The 20,965-nt window shown below is 39.1% G+C and overlaps 3 protein-coding genes and 4 non-coding genes across 7 annotated transcripts; 2 read left to right on the forward strand and 5 right to left on the reverse strand.

Annotated features, from left to right (window-relative positions):
- The first annotated feature begins 2,404 nt into the window (after window positions 1-2,404).
- map2k1 (mitogen-activated protein kinase kinase 1) lies at window positions 2,405-11,870 on the forward strand. The gene is made up of 11 exons (XM_026366002.1): window positions 2,405-2,671; window positions 7,976-8,186; window positions 8,393-8,539; window positions 8,735-8,812; window positions 8,969-9,020; window positions 9,735-9,859; window positions 10,613-10,820; window positions 10,965-11,029; window positions 11,153-11,211; window positions 11,316-11,361; window positions 11,438-11,870. The coding sequence occupies exons 1-11, from the start codon at window positions 2,454-2,456 to the stop codon at window positions 11,549-11,551; spliced, it is 1,323 nt and encodes a 440-aa protein (XP_026221787.1). The 5' UTR covers window positions 2,405-2,453; the 3' UTR covers window positions 11,552-11,870.
- Window positions 11,871-11,926: 56 nt separating this feature from the next.
- Window positions 11,927-15,461, reverse strand: rpl4 (ribosomal protein L4). The gene is made up of 10 exons (XM_026366003.1): window positions 15,330-15,461; window positions 14,427-14,598; window positions 14,186-14,292; window positions 13,818-13,956; window positions 13,407-13,531; window positions 13,077-13,206; window positions 12,736-12,892; window positions 12,454-12,537; window positions 12,143-12,263; window positions 11,927-12,054 (listed from the first exon to the last, which is right to left on the reverse strand). Exons 1-10 carry the CDS (start codon window positions 15,330-15,332, stop codon window positions 11,983-11,985), a joined length of 1,110 nt encoding a protein of 369 aa, XP_026221788.1. The 5' UTR covers window positions 15,333-15,461; the 3' UTR covers window positions 11,927-11,982.
- On the reverse strand, window positions 12,335-12,402 carry LOC113166539. Its single transcript, XR_003299205.1, has one exon. It is a non-coding gene; the product is annotated as a small nucleolar RNA SNORD18 (small nucleolar RNA).
- On the reverse strand, window positions 12,610-12,680 carry LOC113166538. The gene has a single exon (XR_003299204.1). It is a non-coding gene; the product is annotated as a small nucleolar RNA SNORD18 (small nucleolar RNA).
- On the reverse strand, window positions 13,616-13,715 carry LOC113166542. The gene has a single exon (XR_003299208.1). It is a non-coding gene; the product is annotated as a small nucleolar RNA SNORD16 (small nucleolar RNA).
- Window positions 14,020-14,118, reverse strand: LOC113166541. The gene has a single exon (XR_003299207.1). It is a non-coding gene; the product is annotated as a small nucleolar RNA SNORD16 (small nucleolar RNA).
- Window positions 15,462-15,840: 379 nt separating the features above from the next.
- Window positions 15,841-20,944, forward strand: zwilch (zwilch kinetochore protein). Its single transcript, XM_026364702.1, has 18 exons — window positions 15,841-16,015; window positions 16,198-16,240; window positions 16,470-16,562; window positions 16,961-17,103; window positions 17,224-17,414; window positions 17,544-17,623; window positions 17,703-17,858; window positions 17,965-18,036; window positions 18,129-18,222; window positions 18,305-18,357; window positions 18,449-18,545; window positions 18,627-18,706; window positions 18,844-19,000; window positions 19,095-19,123; window positions 19,234-19,370; window positions 19,471-19,566; window positions 20,068-20,183; window positions 20,289-20,944. Exons 1-18 carry the CDS (start codon window positions 15,966-15,968, stop codon window positions 20,375-20,377), a joined length of 1,776 nt encoding a protein of 591 aa, XP_026220487.1. The 5' UTR covers window positions 15,841-15,965; the 3' UTR covers window positions 20,378-20,944.
- Window positions 20,945-20,965: the final 21 nt, after the last annotated feature.

A 20,965-nucleotide genomic window follows, 5' to 3' on the forward strand; every position in this document is an offset into this window, starting at 1 on the left:
ATGGCCAAGTGATGCCTGTTACCTCATAACTCCATGACTGATCAAACAGATAAAAAGTCTCGAGGAGGTTCTTAGTGTTACATTTGCATTTGGTTGCTGTTCACCATGCAAGTGAAGCAACCATTCATTAAGCTGAAACAAACTAAACAAACCCATCAAAGAGGCAGCAAAAATACTCAGCAACAGCAAAAGGCCTGGAAGACAACAGATGACTGCAAAGTCCTGTCCATGGTGTAGAAGAACCCCCTCACAACATCTAATCAAGTCAAGAACACTCATGAGGACGTAGGCGCATTATTGGAAAGTCCACAGTCAAGAGTTCATTTCAAATTTGAGACTTGAGCTTGATTTTTGGAATAATTATTTCTATGAAGGTAAATAATAAAATAACAGCGAGTGAGGTAAAATAAATCAAATAATAATTGTTAAATACACAATGAGTTTACAAACTGTTTGTCTCTACCAGAAAGATAATGACAGCTACATTTATTCAACAGTAACAGTGGGACATGTTTATAGTGTTTGTGGTGTCCCATAAACACAATACATTTTTTAAGCTTTGTTACATACATTATGGCTTATAAACCCTACTCATTTAAATCTTTTTGAGTTGTTTGCAAGATTTTGTTCACAAAAATAAACATAGTTTCGTGAAGCAGACCTGTTTTTTTTATATTTTCTACTCATTTTTCCATCTTTGTTTTTATTGTTTTAAATCATTTTGTGTCACCTTTTGGCCCCTATGGAGGAAAACCAATGGTGCAGATGTCTAATATGTTCACAAATCAATTTGTCAAAGGCAACTTAGAATTCACACAGTTTCTGTCCACGGGCCGGAGACAGGACATGAACAATTCCTCTCTGTCAGTTCTGGTTTATGAAGAAAAAGATGGTTTTAGCAGAAAGATGCTTTTGGTAAACCAGGCACGGCTCAGTGGCCTTGTGTCTGTCACAGCTCAATGTGTAGAGCAGATTGTAAAAATGGTCGGTTTCTGCTTGGTATCTAATCTACATACTGTAGGCTAACGGCTGACACATCATTCAGTAGTGAAGGTGACTGGCTCCCATCGAGCAGGTTAAACCATTCATTGAGCTGTTTAATTTTTTGCACAGAGGTCAGCATGGGATACATGCTGCGTCAGTCAGACTGTTGTTACATTATTAATACATGTAAAAAATATGGATCAGTAATTTGAATGGGAAACTGAGCAAATGAGATTTTTTCTCATGTTAATGTTCAGATTTCAAATGATGTAAGTCTGCTAAAGTTAATAAAATGGCTGTACCATATTTAAAAAACATTGGACATTTGGTCTATGAACGCTTAGGAAACATTGATGGAAAAGGTTAAAATCAGTTCAGGGACTGTGAGACATTCGTCTGATCTCCTAATTGTACGGTATGAAAAGAATAAGTAACAGCTTCTTTGAATCTTCTGGACAGACACAACAGGTCAACAATGTTAAAAGATACCAAATGTACTAAAGGGAAGTATTAAATAGGGGATGGTTTTGCTGTGAATGAAATCAGATACTAAATCCTTAGTGGTGGTGCACTGAAAAAAAAAAGAGGCAGAGCAGGTAAAGAAATTGTCTTAACTGGATAACTGGAAGGCTGAGGATAGGCTAACATGGTAAAATAAGAAGACCTATCTTCAGATGAGATTAGCCTATGATGTTTAGTTACACGGAGAGACACAAAGACAAGGGATGGAGATTTAGATGAATGACTAATGACATCATGAGACCAAACATGACAAGAACCATAGATATAAACAATTTTACAAATGTATTTTCTTCTTGAATTTTTTTCTTTACCAACCATTTTATTAGTATCAGTGTTCATGTTTGAAATAAGAATTACTTAGTTTAAACTCAATTTAATTGAGGAGACTTGTTCTTTTTGTGTAGTACTGAATCTGCTCCCCTACAATTTAGAGGGAAATAACACCTTTTAATTCTAGTTTAAAAATATAATATTGTATTAGTTAAAGTACACATTAAACAACCTTCAACATGAAATACACAAATAAACAGCTTCTTCTGCCATGATGATTGGAGATTATAATTGGTACTTTTGCTTTTTTTCAGTATTACAACTCAAAATAAATGATTTTACCTGGATTGACGCTCAGAAAAATCAATTAAAGGTTGTACTTCACTGCTTCAACTTGAGTAAAGAATCAAAATGGTACTTTTTAAAGTGGTGGAGTGACTTTTGTAGGCGACTATAAGGCACTTTTACTTGTAATAACTTTGTGCAGCCTACATGTGGCCCCCGCCTGCTGCCGCCACAGTGTGACACCACTCGTCACCAGCAGAGGGCGCACTGTTCCCAGCACAGCCATGCTGTCCGGAAGACGAGTGTAAATATTTTCGTGACGTTTCATCTCCTGGATCGTTGACATCCACCCCGTCCCTAAAAGAAGATCAGTCCTGCTGCTCCTCCAGCTGATGACAGCGCCTCTCTGTTTGTTCATCTGCCAGTCTCCGTCCATCAGCCTGACGGGGTCCTTCTCACATCACAGCTCGGTTTCTCGTCGGGGTTTCATCCATATCGCTGCAGTTCTTGTGTTTCCTGTGCGGAACATGCAGAAGAGAAGGAAGCCAGAGCCGATCCAACTCAACCCGATCCCCGATGGGAACACTATTAACGGATCCGGAGCCACAGAGTGAGTGACAGTGATGCTGAGCCACTGATGAACTTACTGTCATGTATTTATTTATGTCAGATACATCCCCAGTATACTGTGGAGGTTACTGACAGATAACCGAGTTACTAGTATCTACTGAGTCTCTGAGTTAAAACACTGCACCAGGTGTGTGTGTGTGTGTGTGTGTGTGTGTGAGGACTGCTATATATAGATCATTTTCATTACTATGGATTAGTATATAAAGTATTTTCATTAAGACTGTCTGTTTAATTAAATCCTGTGTTGTTCCAGAGCTTTTCCTGACCTGCACTACACATGTACATTATGACTGTTATCATTGTTGTTTTATTAGTGCACATTTTAAGCTGATTACATTTTCAAATAGCATTTTCATTTTCAAGATAATTAGTTGACAAACAGATAAAAGCAGCAAACCCTCACATTTGAGAAGCTGAAACCATCAAATATCTCGCCCATGTTTGATAAATGACTTGTTGATCGGCTAAATATTAAAAACTGATCACTTGTGTGAACTCGAACATCCAAAAAGTGTTGAGGAAACAAGCCAATCTTCATATTTTAGACATGTTTGGGATTGTGCTTGATAAACGACTACAAATCGATCACACTTTTTCTGTCAAATGCTAATTTAAGGTGCTGAAATATTCATAGTGTCACTTTATTTCTTTATTTCTCTAGCTTACAAATGTTTTTTGCTGCAGCTCTTCCCACCATAAATGACCTAAATATCAGTGTCTCTAATGTGTAGTTCTCAGGTCCTCAGGTTATCTCTTCCCTGTGTCCCTGATGAACCGTTCGCTCGTTACTCTAACAGCTCACTGCGTGTGGACTGTGATTAGTCAGACTGGCCTTTGCAGGGAGGCACCGTGTAGAATAATGTATACGTGTGTTGAAGAAGTTTCGTGTAGGCCTGGTGCCACCACCTTTCGACAAAACACAGTAATGGAGATGTTAAAATGTGGTGACACATCATGGTCTAGTTCTAGTTCAGCTGGACCAGTTGAGATGAGAGTTACATAACATGTCATCCCTGTCATGCCTGCTGTTCTGATGTGTTGCAGAGGCAAAAATATTTGTATTGTTTCACCATTAGATCGTCCATCTGAAGGCAAATGAATGCCTTGAATTGCTCAAAACGTACGTACTGAAGTATTTTGCTGATTGAATGATAAACCATTGCTGTGTAAAATGCCAAAGATACTCAAATTGTTAATACTTACTTATATAATATATACTAATGCTTACTAATTAAAATTTGCACTCCAGGAATCAACTAACCCATGAATTTATTCAGCTACACATTCAGTGACATACTTGTAAATAATAGCTGACACTGATTAGAAAAAATACATATAATTTTAAAAAGGATATTAAACAAATTAAACTGCTATTAAAAGAAATACTTAACATCATAGATACTTCATGCGTTTATGTTTGGTGAATCACCGTACTAAAAATGTTAAACCCAGAAGTTCAGCAGAGTTGTTAATGATGACACACTTCTGGCGAGAACAGAGCACATTCCTGCTGCTGCTGCTGCTGCTGCTGGGCACGCTGTAACGGGCCACGGAGCCGCGTGTTAGGATGAAGCAACAGTAAGGAACTCTGATTTAGAGATTTAGCAATCTATGCTGTGGAGGAGTCCACACTGCCACCACAGTGTGTGTATGTGTGTGTTTCAGCAAGACTGCAATGTTGTGTCCTGTGATATTCAGACTGATTCAGCTGAAAAGTCGAGCAGCCTGGTGTCGCCCATTCTTTTCCCCTAAAAAGCCAGTTTAATCTGGGCGCACACTTTCAGCTGTCTGAGGCTCTGGTGGTAGATGACAGGCCTTTCCGCTGTAGTCACACAGTTTCAGGTTTTTAATCTAATAATTAACCTGTATGTTGTATGTCAGATGCCAAGACACCAAAGATGTTTTCTATTTTGCAGGATTACAGTCTAAATCTAATGGAGACAAATTCATTAAACCTGGATTCAGTACATGTACACGCTCAGTTACCAAATAGCTAAAACGAAAGCGGCCTCTTACAACACACGTGCAGCAAATCCTACCTTCATGTTCAGTTATGTTGAAACAGGTTTTGAGAGGTCTTAATTCAGCTGTGTGATCATTTCCAGGCCTCCAGGCTACAGTTTTTGGTGCTGCTAAATTGTATTGTGTTCTATCGGGAGGTGCATGTGTTGTTTTGTCTGCTCCATTTGTATCACTGTAGGGTTAATAATAGAAACACCTCTATAGAGTCCAGACCTGCCAGCCATCCCAGCATCTTGAAAGGCCAGATGAAAAATAAATCATATCTATGTCTTCTACTCAATTTCATGTAAGAGGTAACCAGGGGGTATCTGAATGTCTAAGTATTAATGTGAAGCAGACTGATGCATGGTCATATCCAAAGGTGCTCAGTGTTAAAGTCAGACAGGGCAGAGATATCAACCAAAATTCTAATAACTCCTTATTTTGTTATTTCTGCAAGGGCATAAGTAGGCAAAAAGTGGAATGATGATTTGTTTGTGAGGAGCTGGAACATTTCCAAACATTTGCAGACCAGTGAAGGGGAGGATTCAATTTAGGACCAAGCTATTGTGCTCCATATGTGGTGTAACAGGATGGGTGTGTATATTTGGGGTTAGTTTAGCTGTGATGTAGCAGAGAGGGAGGTGGGTCAAACTATCCACTATGTCAGAACAATAACAATAAATGAAAGACCCACAGGGCTGCAGCTGTCCACAGGTCTTTGCAGTTTGTCAGGTGGTGGCCTTGTTATAGTATGCGTATAAGCTACAGAGTCAATGAAATTGCATTAAAAAGGTAATGGAAATGTTGATGTTGCCACTTACGGAGCAGTTATGTAAACAAGTGTAGTTTATCTGCGAAGGGGCCAAAGCACAGGTAGGAGGACGCTTACGCAAACAGCACAGGTGTAATTGACATATTGGGTTTAAATGAGCTTAATGCAGCTGATGAGTCTGTTACTGAAACCATCTCATTTCATTCTGGCAAAAAAAAAAAAAAATCCACTCCCCGGTCCAACACACCAAATGCTTCCTCAGCATGAAATGGCGGGCAGCCATGGAATAACGGTACTGAGCGGCCCACATAATGTCATCCTAGCATGCAATATTATCAGAGGGAATTAAAGAACAAATAAAAGCAACCTGTCATGGATAGGCCTGTTTAGACAATCTGGCAGTGACTGGAATCCTGAACAAGATCCTACTACCACATCCATCCAAGTATCTACTTATATTGTTCAGGAAAGAAGTCATCTGACTTCTGGAACTTTTTTAAAATTATTTTTTCTTTTGTATAGGCTTCAATGGATGATGTTCACTCTCATATGTGAATAAAATCCAAGACTAAAGCTGAAAATTTAGTTAATTATTAACTGATAGAGCAACCACAGTGTTGTAGTGCTGATTACCACTGACCATATCTTGTTTTAACACAAAGGAATTTGAACTTGTTTGCTCTACTCTAGGATGTACACGTCTTGAACCACTGTTGTTGTTTTATTGCTGAAAAAAAATCATCTGAAAATGCAGTCACGACTTTCTTCTGATATATCAAACTGTGCTATGTGTTTGCAAATACACATGCACGGCTACACATTTTCAGTAAAAGTCAGTAGATGTACAAGAGAAAACATTCTGTGATAAAAATGCAGGAAACATATGATCTTTTTTTTCCTTGACCTCAAATAACTGATGCTCATTACACTTCTGTTTACATTCAACATTGCTTCCCACCTTCAGTTTCATCAACATATTTATTGGCTGCAAATGTGATATGTACATTTTGCACCTTCTTGTACTTCATGCTCCTCACTCCCTCACTTTTTCATGCCTCAGTATATTTTTTTATGTAATTTCACAATTATAATTGTAAATTTTGATCATCCTTAATTACTTTCATTATTACTGTAAAATACTATTCTATATTAACATTTTTAAACATATTATATTTTTTAAAATAGAGATTGTTGATATTTACAAATACTGGTAGAAGTTAAATTAGATTCTATTTCTGATGCTCGCAGCCACATTTTGAAAACAGTGATGCCATCCTCTTTCCGGTGCTTTATGGCAAGCACATATCTTTTGCATTCATCTTGTGCTAGTTGTCCTTGGACATTGTGTGGATGGAGCTCAAAAGGCCAGCGTCGTGCTCACTTCCTCCTGCAGCCAAAGGGGGGGGGGGGGGGGGGGTTGCAGTGTGCAGCAAGTATAGTCCCTCCCACATATTGTGTGGAGTGTGATCCTCTTCTCTGTATCTCAGCCTCCTCCACCTCGCACTCTTGTCGACAAAACACCCACGCCACCCTCAGCCAACTCAAACTCAGCACCTCGTCTCCATGGATATGCAGGCCTACTGTCAGAAATAAAACCACTTAACCATCTCTTTGCTGTGTGGTAGAGAAGAGAGCACGTTGCCCTACTCCAGCTGCTCTCCACTTAGTCATGCTTAATTACAAAGACAAAAAAATAATAATTAGTACTGAGCTTGATGAAAACCACGTTATTGTGCCCAGATAAGAATAATAAAATGTAAATATGAAAGAGTAGCACAATTCCCCAGCAGAAGATGAGGATGCAAACCTCAGAGTAGCAGCACAAGAACATGTTCAAACATGGAATGTCCCTCAGCTCAATTCATGCATGCCATTTCTTTGTTCATCGGTCATTTGCAGTATAAAGCATTTTGCATCAGTCCACATTTGCTACTCATTTTAGTCTATTTTTCAGTTACTCTAAATGAAGAAGAGCGAGATGCTTGATTAGCTCATCAGTGGAAAAGACGATTCAGTTGTTCTCACTTAGGCAAAGACAAAAGCTTGGACTGAATTGGACTGGTTGCAGTGTTTTGAGTGAGTGGAGCGGGAGGAGAAGTAGAGGTTAAACAGCAGCACGTGAGCAGAGTTCACCCCACAGCTGACGTCTCAAGGAAATGCATCACCATGACAACAGCGCCACGAGAGTGTTGTCAAACTTTCTTCCTCATTTTGGTTTCTGGGGAGGAAAATTAAAACACAGCGTCTTCCTGGTGGCTCCTCGGTCGGTTGCCTTTGTTCCCAGAGGCACATGCAGCAGGAGCTGTCAAGCAGCAAGCTCTGACTTTTCTCTGAGGTTTCCGTAACACAATAAATACAGCAAATCTGGATGCACATTGGATTACCTTGTCTCCTGAGGGGAGCAGGAACATCTGCAAAAGTTCTGTCTGAATGCGTATTTTATTTAGTCAGCAAAACATTAATAATACACAAATGATTGTTATTCTTTTTGTCTTTCCTCTTTGAAAGAACTAACTTGGAGGCACTGCAGAAGAAACTAGAGGAGCTTGAGTTGGATGAGCAGCAGCGGAAGCGCCTGGAGGCCTTTCTGACACAGAAGCAGAAGGTGGGAGAGCTGAAGGACGATGACTTTGAGAAGATCTGTGAGCTGGGGGCAGGCAACGGAGGAGTTGTCTTCAAGGTCTCCCACCGACCCTCTGGTCTAATTATGGCGAGGAAGGTAAATTTTGATGGTCTTGACGGTTGGTTATAGGAAAATCTTTCAGAAAGCCTTAGAAAGATGTAAACGTGTATATTGCCACATGTTCTTGCGTGTGAGCGTGACTATGTGTGCTCATACATGGAAAAACAATAACGGATTGCCCAGTATTGATATTTTGTGTGACATGAGAACATAAATAAAGCTTAATGTGTCCTGTGTTCCAGCTGATCCACCTGGAGATCAAACCTGCCATCAGGAACCAGATCATTAGGGAGCTGCAGGTGCTGCATGAGTGTAACTCTCCTTACATTGTGGGCTTCTACGGCGCTTTCTACAGCGATGGAGAAATCAGCATCTGCATGGAACATATGGTGGAGTTCTTTAATATGTTACGGCCGCCAGTGTTTTTACAAAACTTTCTCTTTGAGTGCTGTTTTACAGGTTGTGCTCAAAGTGTTTGAATGCATTTGTTTGTATTGGAATTGAAATAAATTAATTTTGGTTTTGAATTTTACAACTTCCATATGAAATCTTTGAGTTGATCCTCTGCATATGTTTTGCTGCAGGATGGCGGCTCTCTGGATCAGTCACTGAAGAAAGCAGGCAAGATCCCAGAGCAGATCCTTGGCAAAGTCAGCATTGCTGTGCGTAGCTGCGACACCTCTCCCACTAGTTTTGTGCTCTGCTCAAAGCTATTTTTATAACGGAGTCATAACGGAAGTACATGTATTGATATCTCGTTATTTATCTTGCAGTAGAAAATAATCTACTTCCTTCTTATTAAATATTTGTCTTTCCAGGTCATTAAAGGTCTCTCCTACCTCAGGGAGAAACACAAGATCATGCACAGAGGTCAGTCACTGATATATGTCACAGACTAAACATGTTTCTGTCCACTTAACAAGACCTTTAAACATGTATTATACATTGGAAGTGGTTTTGCATTATGAATGCAAGAGATGCAATATTTCTGCTTAATCATTCCTCCTGTTCATATAAGCTATTAAATATTTAAAAATGAATAAATATTTTATAGTGAAAGCCGAACTGAGACATGTTTTGGGAAAATATATCTTTGCATATATAATTGCAACTTCCGTTATTAAGAAAAACCAAACATATTAACACTAAAAAGATGATTAGTCGGATTCATATGATCTCCAGATACACTTTTGAAAACATTTTTCTTTAGAACAACATCTGTGGTTTGCACCCCGTCATTCAAAAACTATATATATTTAAAAATATATAGTTTAAAAAAAACAACAACTATATTTTATAGCTATATTCTAAGCTATATTTTAAAGAAGATCTCTTATCAGTGGAAAGAGGAATGACCGCAGCGCTCGCTGAGTATTGATCCTTACAGTCCTTACGTCCTCACATTAATTCCCTATTTCAGATGCATCTAGACCTTTGTTGCACTGTTCTGTACAGTACACTGTATGAATTATGTCAAGAAATGTGACAAACTGCACAGCATGAGCTGAGTTTTTGCTGCAGATTTACTGACTGTTGAACACTTGCCCACCATGTTCGTCTAAATATTCCATGTGGCTCTTTCAGATGTCAAGCCTTCTAACATCCTAGTGAATTCCCGTGGTGAGATCAAGCTGTGTGACTTTGGAGTGAGCGGGCAGCTCATAGACTCCATGGCCAACTCTTTTGTGGGCACCCGCTCCTATATGTCTGTGAGTTGAATGGTCACACTCCTTTTTCTACTGCAGTCAGTCACACATTAGGCTTTAGGACTCAACGCCACAATTGACACACTCACTCTAGGCTGAGCTTCAGACTAAATTTCGTTGTTGGTCATGTCTTCACATGGACATTGACAAGATCCAATCTAACAAACTACTTTAACTTTGGGCAGAGTGTGTTTAAAGAACATCTCCCATGGTTCTTATCACATTGATGTAAACCTATTAACATGGACGCTGACACTTGAAACTTTAATGTTGTGTCTATTATTTTATTTCATATTGAATATGCATGAAGAATAAAACTGTTTTAATGTCCAGCCACAGACTGCAGCTGCTTTTTCATTGTTTAACATTTGTGCAAACAATTTATACCAGTGATGTAATGAACAGCTGTAATTTATGTTATGCTTTGACCAAAAACTAATAGAAAATTACAGTTGTTGGTTTTATCCTGACAACCACTGGTATGACCTCCTTACATCAATAGACAGAGTGGTTACTAAGACTTGACTTTGATTTCAACATTGAGGTCACTGGTGACAGAGCTGCGAGGAAGCAGCACCCAAAACAACAACAAATCAGAATGTTGCATTATTTGTCCTAATTTTATTCCCAGTTGTTTATTAACCATGTTTATGATGAATTTCTAATTTGCTTTATCCTATTCTTGTTTAGTATTTTATTCACCATATTGTTCTGTATACCATTCAGTAATGATATATTTGTGTGTGTGTTCTGCAGCCCGAGCGTTTGCAGGGCACTCATTACTCCGTTCAGTCAGACATATGGAGTATGGGTCTGTCCCTGGTTGAAATGGCCATTGGACGCTTCCCTATCCCTCCTCCTGATGCTAAGGAACTGGAACAGATTTTTGGCTTTCCTGTGGAGGGGGAAGCAGCCTCCAGCGAGTCCTCTCCAAGACCACGGCCTCCTGGGAGACCAGGCAACTGTAAGTCTGAGATGACACTGGTTCCTTTTGTGACTGCTTATAGTAACTTAAATAGAATAAAGCAGCCTCAAAATGACCTGTTTAAATTACATGTTCATTAACGACAGCTACTGAAGAGGATGCTGAATTATTTCTCTCTCTTAGCCTATGGATCAGACAGCAGACCACCAATGGCTATATTTGAGCTGCTTGATTACATAGTCAATGAGGTGAGTGTGGTCAACATTACTACACCCAGACATAAGGAATCTACCTGTATACTGGTGTACACAGTGCTGATGCCTTTACTTGTCATTTAATCTTTTCATACTGCTTCAATATCTGATGTTCAGCCTCCACCAAAGCTTCCTGGGATATTTAGTGCAGACTTCCAAGACTTTGTGAATAAATGGTATGTTGGGCAAGTATTTACTGGCATCTGCATATCTGAGTTTATGCCACCTAGTGGTGTAAAACATGTACAGCACATTCTAATATATTCTGCATCTGTTGCAGTTTGATTAAGAACCCTGCAGAAAGAGCAGACTTGAAACAGCTGATGGTGGGTATTCATTTAGCTCTATTCACATTTACTGCTTTTCCATTTTTAGCGCCATCTTATACATATTTTTCTTCAGGTGCACACCTTTATTAAACAGTCCGAGGCCGAGCAGGTGGACTTTGCCGGCTGGTTGTGCAGCACCATTGGACTCAATCAGCCCCTGACACCAACCCACGGAACAGCAATGTGAAATCTGTCAAACCCCATAACCTGAGCTCCACCAATGACTGCATTTGTATTATGGGTAAATGTAACCGTTTATATTCAATATTCCATTGGTTAATAACTTGTAAAATCAATAGTTGTATATTCAGTTTACAAACCTACAAGTGAACTGAACTATGTATCAAACAGTTCTTTAGGCTGACTAGCAGGCCTGCCTGAAAAGCCATGTTTTTCTAACGATCAAATGTTTTAATCATGACAAATGCTGCTCAACCTATGTGCTTGATATTCCTCTTTACCCCATCACCTTCTGGCGCCAAAATATTAAAATCTTTGTTACATTCTGTGAAATAAATTGTCTTGTGAACTAAAATTTGAAATGACAGGTCTGACTCATGCATTTTAAACAACTGATTTATTCAATCACTGAACTCCAGTCTGTATGTGTGTATAGATTTATGCCTTGGGTTGGGCAGATGCTGCCTTCTTTCCGGGCTTCTTCTTGGGTTTCAGCATCTTGGCCTTGATCTAGGTAGAAGACAACATTTCAGTCAGTTTCATAGTCTTAATTCACAACCAAGTCCATACTTTTGTCCAACTTAGTTTAACTTCTTACAGCAGGGTCGTGCTTGAGGATGGCATGACGTCTTGCTGTCTTAGCATAGGGGTTAAGTTTGAGCATTATCCTCAAGTTCTTCAGAGGATTCTTCTTCAGTACTCTGCGGTTGATCTTCTTGCTGTAATTACAAAATGAAAGCTTGAACAATGTGACCTTTTAAACTTCAATGTTTGCGCTAAATTTCATGTGTCGCTCAGGACTTCCATAATAATCAGGATTCAGAAACACGGACCTGAAGTGGAACATCATCATAGTTGACAAGGCAAAAGAAAATGTTAAGAACTTTTAAACAATTGAGAAGTGCTTACTTTGGTACACGAAGTGCTTTCTGAATCTCCTCACTCTTCAGAATCCTGCTCAGGTCTGTGTTGGTCATCTTGTGCATTGGCAGGCTGAGGTAAGAGGCATTAAGAATTAGGTAGTATATGGGACCCACAAAAAAAGTGACCATCCTTGTGATGCTCAGACTCAGAACTTCGGTGAATATCATGAAATTTCAAAAACACGGACCTGAAGTGGTAGCTCATCACTGTTATCTGATCAACACCAGTTTTTCTTGTACTTTAGTTTGCATCTCCTTAAATACTCACTTGTAGCCCACCTTCAGGGAGGCAGGTTTACGCCAGGTGCCGTACAGCTCATCCAGCTTGCGGAAAGCACTCTCAGTCCAGATGCAGAAGCGCCCAACATGACCTCCAGGGGCGAGCCTCAGGAGGTTCAGTTTGTTCACATCCTGCAGAGTGATGCCTACATAAAAATTAAACACATTTACAACATTAACATGTTGCGTCTGTAAAATGTTTACATTTCAATTTTATATTAACCAGAAGTTTACATTTGCTAATGGGTTTGTAGTTTTTAGTAAATCAACATACTACATATTAAGATTTTTAAAACAAACTAATGGAAAAGTAATTAATTAGTAACTGACCTGGGATATTTCTGAAGGCTTTGGTGACACCAGCGTCTTGGTTGTAGATTATACATGGCCCTCTGCGTTGGATTCGTCTGCGGTTCCTCATCTTACCTTTGCCAGCACGCATGCGCTGAGAAGCGTAGACCTGGAATCAAATAGTTGGAATGTTAATCCAAATTCACAAAAACAAAATGTGAAGACAGTCCAAGGTTGTATGCTACACTAGTACATCATTGTAATCACACTAGAGCATGCTCTACTGATGCATGTGCTGTGTATCTTCATGAGAAAAGCTCAAGGAATTCCCACAATTGAGAGAACTGTGTGCCATGTCAATGTCGTTACCTTCTTGATGTCATTCCAGGCCTTGAGCTTTTTCAGCAGGAGCACTGCCTCCTTGGTCTTCTTGTAGCCCTCAACTTTGTCTTCAACCACCAGTGGAACCTCTGGGATTTCCTCAATGCGGTGTCCTACAAGACAAGATCATGTTAACCAAAGATATCCACACACAAACTCCTAGTGACCTTTAAGAACTGAACACCATAATCAAAGCTTGCTCAGAATTTAGCACACATCAATACTCAATGACAGTATAGAGACAGCAGGCAACTGTCACTGTTCACTGAGTCAGACGCAAATTACACCATCATGGCAAGTCGTGCGCTAATCTGTACTTAAAAATACTGACTCTGGAAATATTTGCTTATCTGTTTAACAAGGATCTTCTCCACTATGCTTATAATTTTTGGAGCTTACCTTTGGACATCACAAGTGCAGGAATGGCAGAGGCAGCCAGGGCAGAGCAGATGGCATAGCGCTTCTGGGTTGTGTTGATCCTGCGGTGCCAGCGGCGCCAGGTTTTAGTGGGGGCAAACATGCGACCACCACGACACATCTACACAGAACCAAGTCAAGCTTTGACAACTACTGAAATAACAAAAGTTCAGTTTTTAAGGCCTGCTCAGACTCAATGTTCATCAGCCATCTGTGCCAGCATATGACAGCAGGCATTCTGTCACTGGTCACAGAGTCAGACGCAAATTACACCATCACAGCAAGTCTGAAATTTTAGTTTGTCATGGAGGAAAATAAAAAGAATGTAAATAAGGTCTTTAAAAGGATACGTTTCCAAAGGCACCCTGGCCAGAGCGGTGAGTACCACCACCCCTCACACGAGGGATACGAGCCACAGCTCTTCCTGTACCCCAGGACTCTGCACTGGTCTGGTGGCCTAAAGTACAGAGAATTAGATACCTCAATTTTAAACATTACATTAATAACCAAATGTATAAACTAGACTCCAAAATGAATAAAGTCGATCATTCACCAACATGCCAGTTTAAGGCAGACATACATTACACTCACCTGCAAGTTCACTGACTGCATAAGGCTGACGGCTGTTCTTGCGCATGTTGGTGTGAACAAAATTCACAACATCAGGGCGAATTGGAGCCTTGAACACAGCAGGCATGACAACATTTTTGCCTGATGATTCTCCTTTCTCGGAAAAAACCGAGATCAGGGGTCGGGCACAGGCCTTGAAAGCAAAATGATAAAACAGGTATCTTTAGACAGATATATAACGTTGAAACGGAATTGCATACTCCAAAAGAAAAGACACAAAAGATACAGCACTTTTTATTTGGGAAATACATTTTCATCGTGCCTAAAGAACAAGTTATCACATTTGCTAACATGATCGCTCAGTCAAACTATTACTAAACGAGATTGACGAAACCCTGCGAATGACAACTTTCTTAAATTCGCTGCATATTACCTATTAATACAGACATACCTGAACACGTTAATACTAGGCATTGTAACAAATCTGCAGACAGGTCTGTGTCTGATTGGCCTTAGCTTAGCTCGCTTCTGCTAATTTGACTTAGCGTGGCAGTTTTAACGGTAATTTACCACGGCCACCTCTTATGTACGATAATAATGTAAAGCATCAGCACACTTTAACTTCAGAAATCTATAAATAATAATACAATCGCGATATAAAAATACACGACATTTAGGAGCAGCTTGCTACGTATCTGTCACTGAACAACCACACGTGTAACGTGAACTATCGAAGCTCCTCGTCCAAAATGGCTCCTCGTGTTAGCTTCACTAGCCGGGAGCTTTCCAACTCACTACTCTATTAAATGCGCTCTTAGGGCTTCCACAGACACAGAATACTAGCTTATCCGTTAAATATAAGCACATACAACAACCACCTGTGTAAAATGCAATGTTAACACAGATATAGGTGTGATTTCTTACCATTTTCGTTAAATATTTTTCGGCTCGCCGGGAACCACGCTCCTCACGCTATGGCGGCCACAGTAAAAAGGAAGTTGGTGTATCGCCCTTAATGCTTTATGCCTCCGCCTCGATGAGTACTACTTCCGTCCAGAACATAATTTTGATATTTATTGTGTTTACCTCAGAGAATACACCTGAAAAAAGTGTATGAATGTAAAAAACATATTTTTAATAACTTTTAGTCAAATTGCTCAGACCACTAGCAAAGCCACTTTAAAGTGGAGTTGCCCGGCCGGGACTATTTCTTTGCTCCCTGTCGGTGAAGAATAAAAGTAACGACCGAACTACGTTTTTTTTACGTGTTTTCATGGAATTTTTAAAAGTACTCTTTTTTTCCTCACACAAGCATAATATATTATAAATATACATTTTTAAGATTTTATTTAATACTTTCTTTAAAGTAAATAAATGATATGAACATGACGAACTGTGACCCCGTGACGTCAACACAGAGCGCGGGACTGTCAAATCTCCATGATCACAATATCAACAGTTTTAACTCCATCCCTGTCTCGTAACTTCACTTCTTATCTTTAGGATTTCTCTGCAATTTGCTCTGTTACAGGTGACTTGTTGCAGGTTACGGTTTTTGGGATGGGCTCAAAAGTGATATCGAGTGCTACGGCGTTCTATAATGTTCTTCGGTGAGTTTGTGGAAATATACGTAGCTTACTACTTCTAACTTAGCATGTTTAGCTATCGCTAACAAAAAGTTGATACTAGAGATTAGATGCATGATTGTCATGATTATTTTTCAGCCTTTATCTGTTGTTCAGTTTATTTTACTTCCCCAGCTGTTAGTAATAAATTCCGCTGTGTGCCTTAGATCCTTTCAAGATGTGGAAAGCAACGAACCACGTACATTTGAGGTAATTTCGCTAATATTATAGTATATAGTAACGATTATCATCACCATCATCTGTAATGACTGGAAAAAAACTGCACTGTTTAGACAATGTATGGTGTTAAATTATGCTCCGTGAAACTGAAGGGCATTTTCACAGCTTTTATTTCCAAGAATAATCAGCAGACTTTTTGATAATGTAAACGATAATTACTCGTAGTCTTAATGTTGATGCAGTATTTGTTGGGTTTCAGGAGGACATTCAAATACTGAAGATGAATGGAGACAGAGTTGCTGTGGTGAATCTGTACTGTGGCAACCAGCCAGTGTTCATCTGTGAAAAATATGTGAGTAATGTTATTGCCTATTAAGCATATTCAGTTGCATTACTATCCCTACATTTTACTTATTATTGTCATAATATGTAAATTTAATTAATGTACTGTGAACAGTAACTTACAGTATGTTTGTAGTCTATGGTGTCCTAGCTCATGGATGTTCTGATACATTAGTAGTTTTCTTCATATTCTTTGCTTGGATTTATGAATTGTACTTTTAGATGAATACTCGATGTAAGATGGGAATAGAGCCAGTATACTCCTCTAGTCCTGAATCTCCCCCACAGCCGTTGCAAAAGGAACATACATTGAACATACATACATAAATCCTACTTTATAAAAACCATGTACAATCTCTTTACTAATACTCTCTGTTGCATCATGATTTTATTTCAATATATTCTAAGGTTCCAAAAATAATTGAACCCAATGATCAACAAATGGCCGAGACATCAAACTGTGCTGACGACAACGCTGAAGATGCTGATGGCAATTCCAGTGTACTCCCATCAGAATTGGGACCACAGCCACTCACAGTTATGAAAGCAAGGTGACTAATGCTCAACATATCACCCAAATGTAGCAAGCTGTAGTAGGATGATAAAACCTCTTTGTTAAATACAGTGTTGCTGACGATGAAAATGTGTTTACATTCGTTTTCATTTTTTAGGCAGTTGCTGTCTCAGTATACATTATCACAAAATGCCAATGTGTCAGCCGTGGACAACAACCCTGCCTTACATCCTCTGTGGGTGAGATGTGACATGTCTGATCCTGCTGAGACAACTTGGTTTGGGGCTGAAACAGTGTCCGTGGGCAGTAAAGTGTCTGGTGTGAAATTATACTCTGTGACCTGCAAAGGTACTACTCAAATGCTACATACCCATTTGAATAACCCATTTGTGAAACAGTATTAGTATTGTGGAAGAAGGTCCCCAATTAACTCCTTTGTAATTTTTAAGTTTCTGCATTTTTTTATTTCAATGCAAGGTGCAACTTTGGACAAAAAATCCCTCATAACCTTAGATGAGCTAAAACAAGAGCACAAAAAAAGGCATCACCCATCCTCTGTAAGCAATTTTAATAGGACATTTTTTCCTGTAAGTCATTGTGAATGAATGCTTGCTTACATGGTCTGTATCTTTCCAGATGGCAATTAAAGGCAATGCCAGGTTCAACTTGTTTGGCTCCACAATTGTTGAAAACACTATGATTGAGTCACAGAGTAGTGTGACAGTGGATTTCAAATGGAGCCATGTGGAGAGTATCCTTGAGACGCCACCCTTGTCTTCTACAGCAACACTAGTACAGCAACTACTCACACACCTGTCTATCTCTCTATCTCTCTGTCTGTCTGTCTATTTATTTATTTATTTATCTATCTTGCTTATTTGTAATTGTTTACATGCAGAATATTAAAATCGCCAGTGGAGACATGAGAAGCCCAGTGTTTGAGATGTACAGGGAGCTAGAGTTTCTTCAGGTTTGTGTCCCACAGTGATCTGAGTCATTCATAGTATCTCAATAACTGTATCAGTACACAACAAAATATATATTACATTCCTGTTTTTTCAGACTCTTGCTGATGGTTTAAGAACTGGTGAGACTGAATGGATGGAACCTTTGGAAACTACATCAGCTGTTAATCTGACCAAGACCTACCTAGAAGGTACTTGCTCTGTTTAATAAAGGCAGATTTTATAACACCAGCAGACAATTGATGATTATTTTCTTTATTATTCTTTGTTTAGAGCTTCAGAGCACTGCAAAGACTCCACAGGTTCAAGCTGAAAAAACGACTGAGGTATGATGGTGTTGTAAATGAGATGTTTCACAAATACATTCATTTCCAAATACACATGATAACTTCCTAGCTTCTCCATCTTTTCTTGAAGACCACAAAGACTGAGACAGACACTCCTATTTTCAATTCACTCCTGGGACGAGGCGACTTGGATTTTGTAGAACAGTTGTGGGTTCGCATGAGAAAGAGTAGGTCATTTTCTTTATCAAAGTCTCATTTGATGAAAAATAATAAGGTAGCAGCAATAATGTTAATTTGTTTCCTCACAGGTGTGACTTCATATCAAGACATTGGTGACTGTTTGAAGTTGGTTATTGAAGCTCTGAGATACGGAGACATCAAACCCTGGGTATTAAATGATAGATAGATAGATAGATAGATAGATAGATAGATAGAGTAGCTTGTGAAAACTGTATTACTGAAAAATGATCATAGGTTGAATAGTGTCATGTACTGTATGTTTTGTGTCTTTCCACTTCCCCATAGATTCACAGAGACAGCAGCAGCTCCCTCAGCAAGCTCATCCTGCAGTCGTACCACCAGCAAATCGATCACGTGTCTCTCACAGGTGTAACCCCTGTCCACATGCTGCTAGAGATGGGTCTGGACAAGATGAGAAAGGATTACATTAACTATCTCATTGGTAACTTTTTAAATGTTACTCTGTTTATGTTAAGCTTAAGCTTTGCCTCAAACTGTTTTTGATCACAATATAATTTCTCTTTTTCTTCTATCAGGTGAACAATTGACAACTTTAAACCACTTGGTAATTTTAAGTCCATATTAGTGACTGATACATATTTTCATTTTCATTTCATACATATTTTTTTATAACTGTTAACGAACTATTCTGAGTTAAAGTATTCTACTTAACAGTGTTACTACTTGAGCACAGAGGTCGATCTGCAGGAGCAAGTAATTCGGCTCAGAAAACTGCACCATCTGCTGGAGATAATTGTGACCTGCACTACATTCCTGGGTTTGCCGTACGACCGACTGTTCCTCCTCACACAGTAAGTAAAGTTGTCCATCTACTGGGATGTATGTACATTGTCTGTTTGTATTGATTACATTAAAATATTTAATTGCCTACTTAAATTTCTTTTCTTGTAGATCTTGTTTGCAGCACTATAAAACATACCCCTATGATGAGGACCATGAATTCAAACTCCAAATCAAACCAGCCCTTATCAGTCATTTCTACCAGAAGTAAGGATCTACTTTATTATGTACAGAGAAATGTCTAAGTCCAGTTGAGATATTTGTCTTCTCAGCATAAGCCAATTTATTTTAGTTACAGCAGTGTATTTAAGAAAATGACAAAAATTCAGTTATATCTAAGAGATTTCAGCCACTCTTAGTCACAAAAATACTGAAAACATTTTGTATCCTGCCTCAGGTATACCATGGTATATTAAAACCTACCTGGAGCACATTTACATCATATAAATGATATTGTTTGTTTTGGCCACATGCCTGCCCAAATACAGCATTAATGATTCAAACACACTCACAACTGTATTTAGCGATGCCCTCTTGTGTCTAGATTACCTAACAAGCATTTGCAGCCAATTGCAACATTTTTGAGCCACTGTCTTACCACTAGTGTGTGTGTGTGTGTGTGTGTGTGTGTGTGTGTGTGTGTGTGTGTGTGTGTGTGTGTGTGTGTGTGTGTGTGTGTGTGTGTGTGTGTTCTTGTGTGTACCACAGAGAGCACCCAGTTGTGTGGGGTGCTGAAGTGTCAAGCGGCCATGGTCCTCGTGAGGTCAGGACTACCTTGCAGCTCAGTGATAGACCACTGGTTGATCATGTCATCTTTGAAACAGGTGTTCCTCATGCACAGTACCTAATGCCATGTCATATACTGTAGTACTGTATGTGTAATTTACACATTACTTCTTTGTTTGTTTGTTTGTTTGTTTGTTTTTTAGATTACCCAAATGAAACAGTGAATGGGGACAGTGAGGATCCTGCTTTCTTTTCCACCATGGTGTGCTGCAGTCTCATAAACTTTGCATGAATTTACACAGAGTACAACCAAGTAGGATGGTGGATGATCATTATTAGCATGAACGTGTTCAGATGATCAGAAGGACTAACCAGATGAACATAAAGTGTTCTGCATTACCAAACCTGAGCACTGTGTGGTTATTGTTAGTATACTGTATATTTTTTGTTATGTTTTCAATTTAGAACTTTCATTTCTTTGTATATATGTTCTGTCACCCAGTCAGGGGTTACCTGATTGCAACTTTCTTTTATATGCAGATTTTGTTTGTGTTTAGGATTGCTGTTCAAAGAGCTGAACTACAAGTTTAAACCAAATCAAAAAGTACATTAGAGCATAACGACTGTTTGCAAGGGTAGTATTCCACAGATGGATTTTAATAAGAAAGTCCAAGTTGCAGGGCTAGCCACACTGTCTGAGTCTGATGTAAGGCAATGTACTACATTTATTAATCAAGGCTAAAGCAATTGTTGGACAAAAAACACTGTATACACATCAATTTAATGAAGTCAGTAAATTTCTTGCAATTCAGTTCAAGTTATTTATTTATGTTCACCCAAACTCAATTAAAGAAGTTATGCACCAACCATTTATGTCCAT

Source organism: Anabas testudineus, chromosome 6 (assembly GCF_900324465.2).
Source record: "Anabas testudineus chromosome 6, fAnaTes1.2, whole genome shotgun sequence".
Classification (NCBI taxonomy): domain Eukaryota; kingdom Metazoa; phylum Chordata; class Actinopteri; order Anabantiformes; family Anabantidae; genus Anabas; species Anabas testudineus.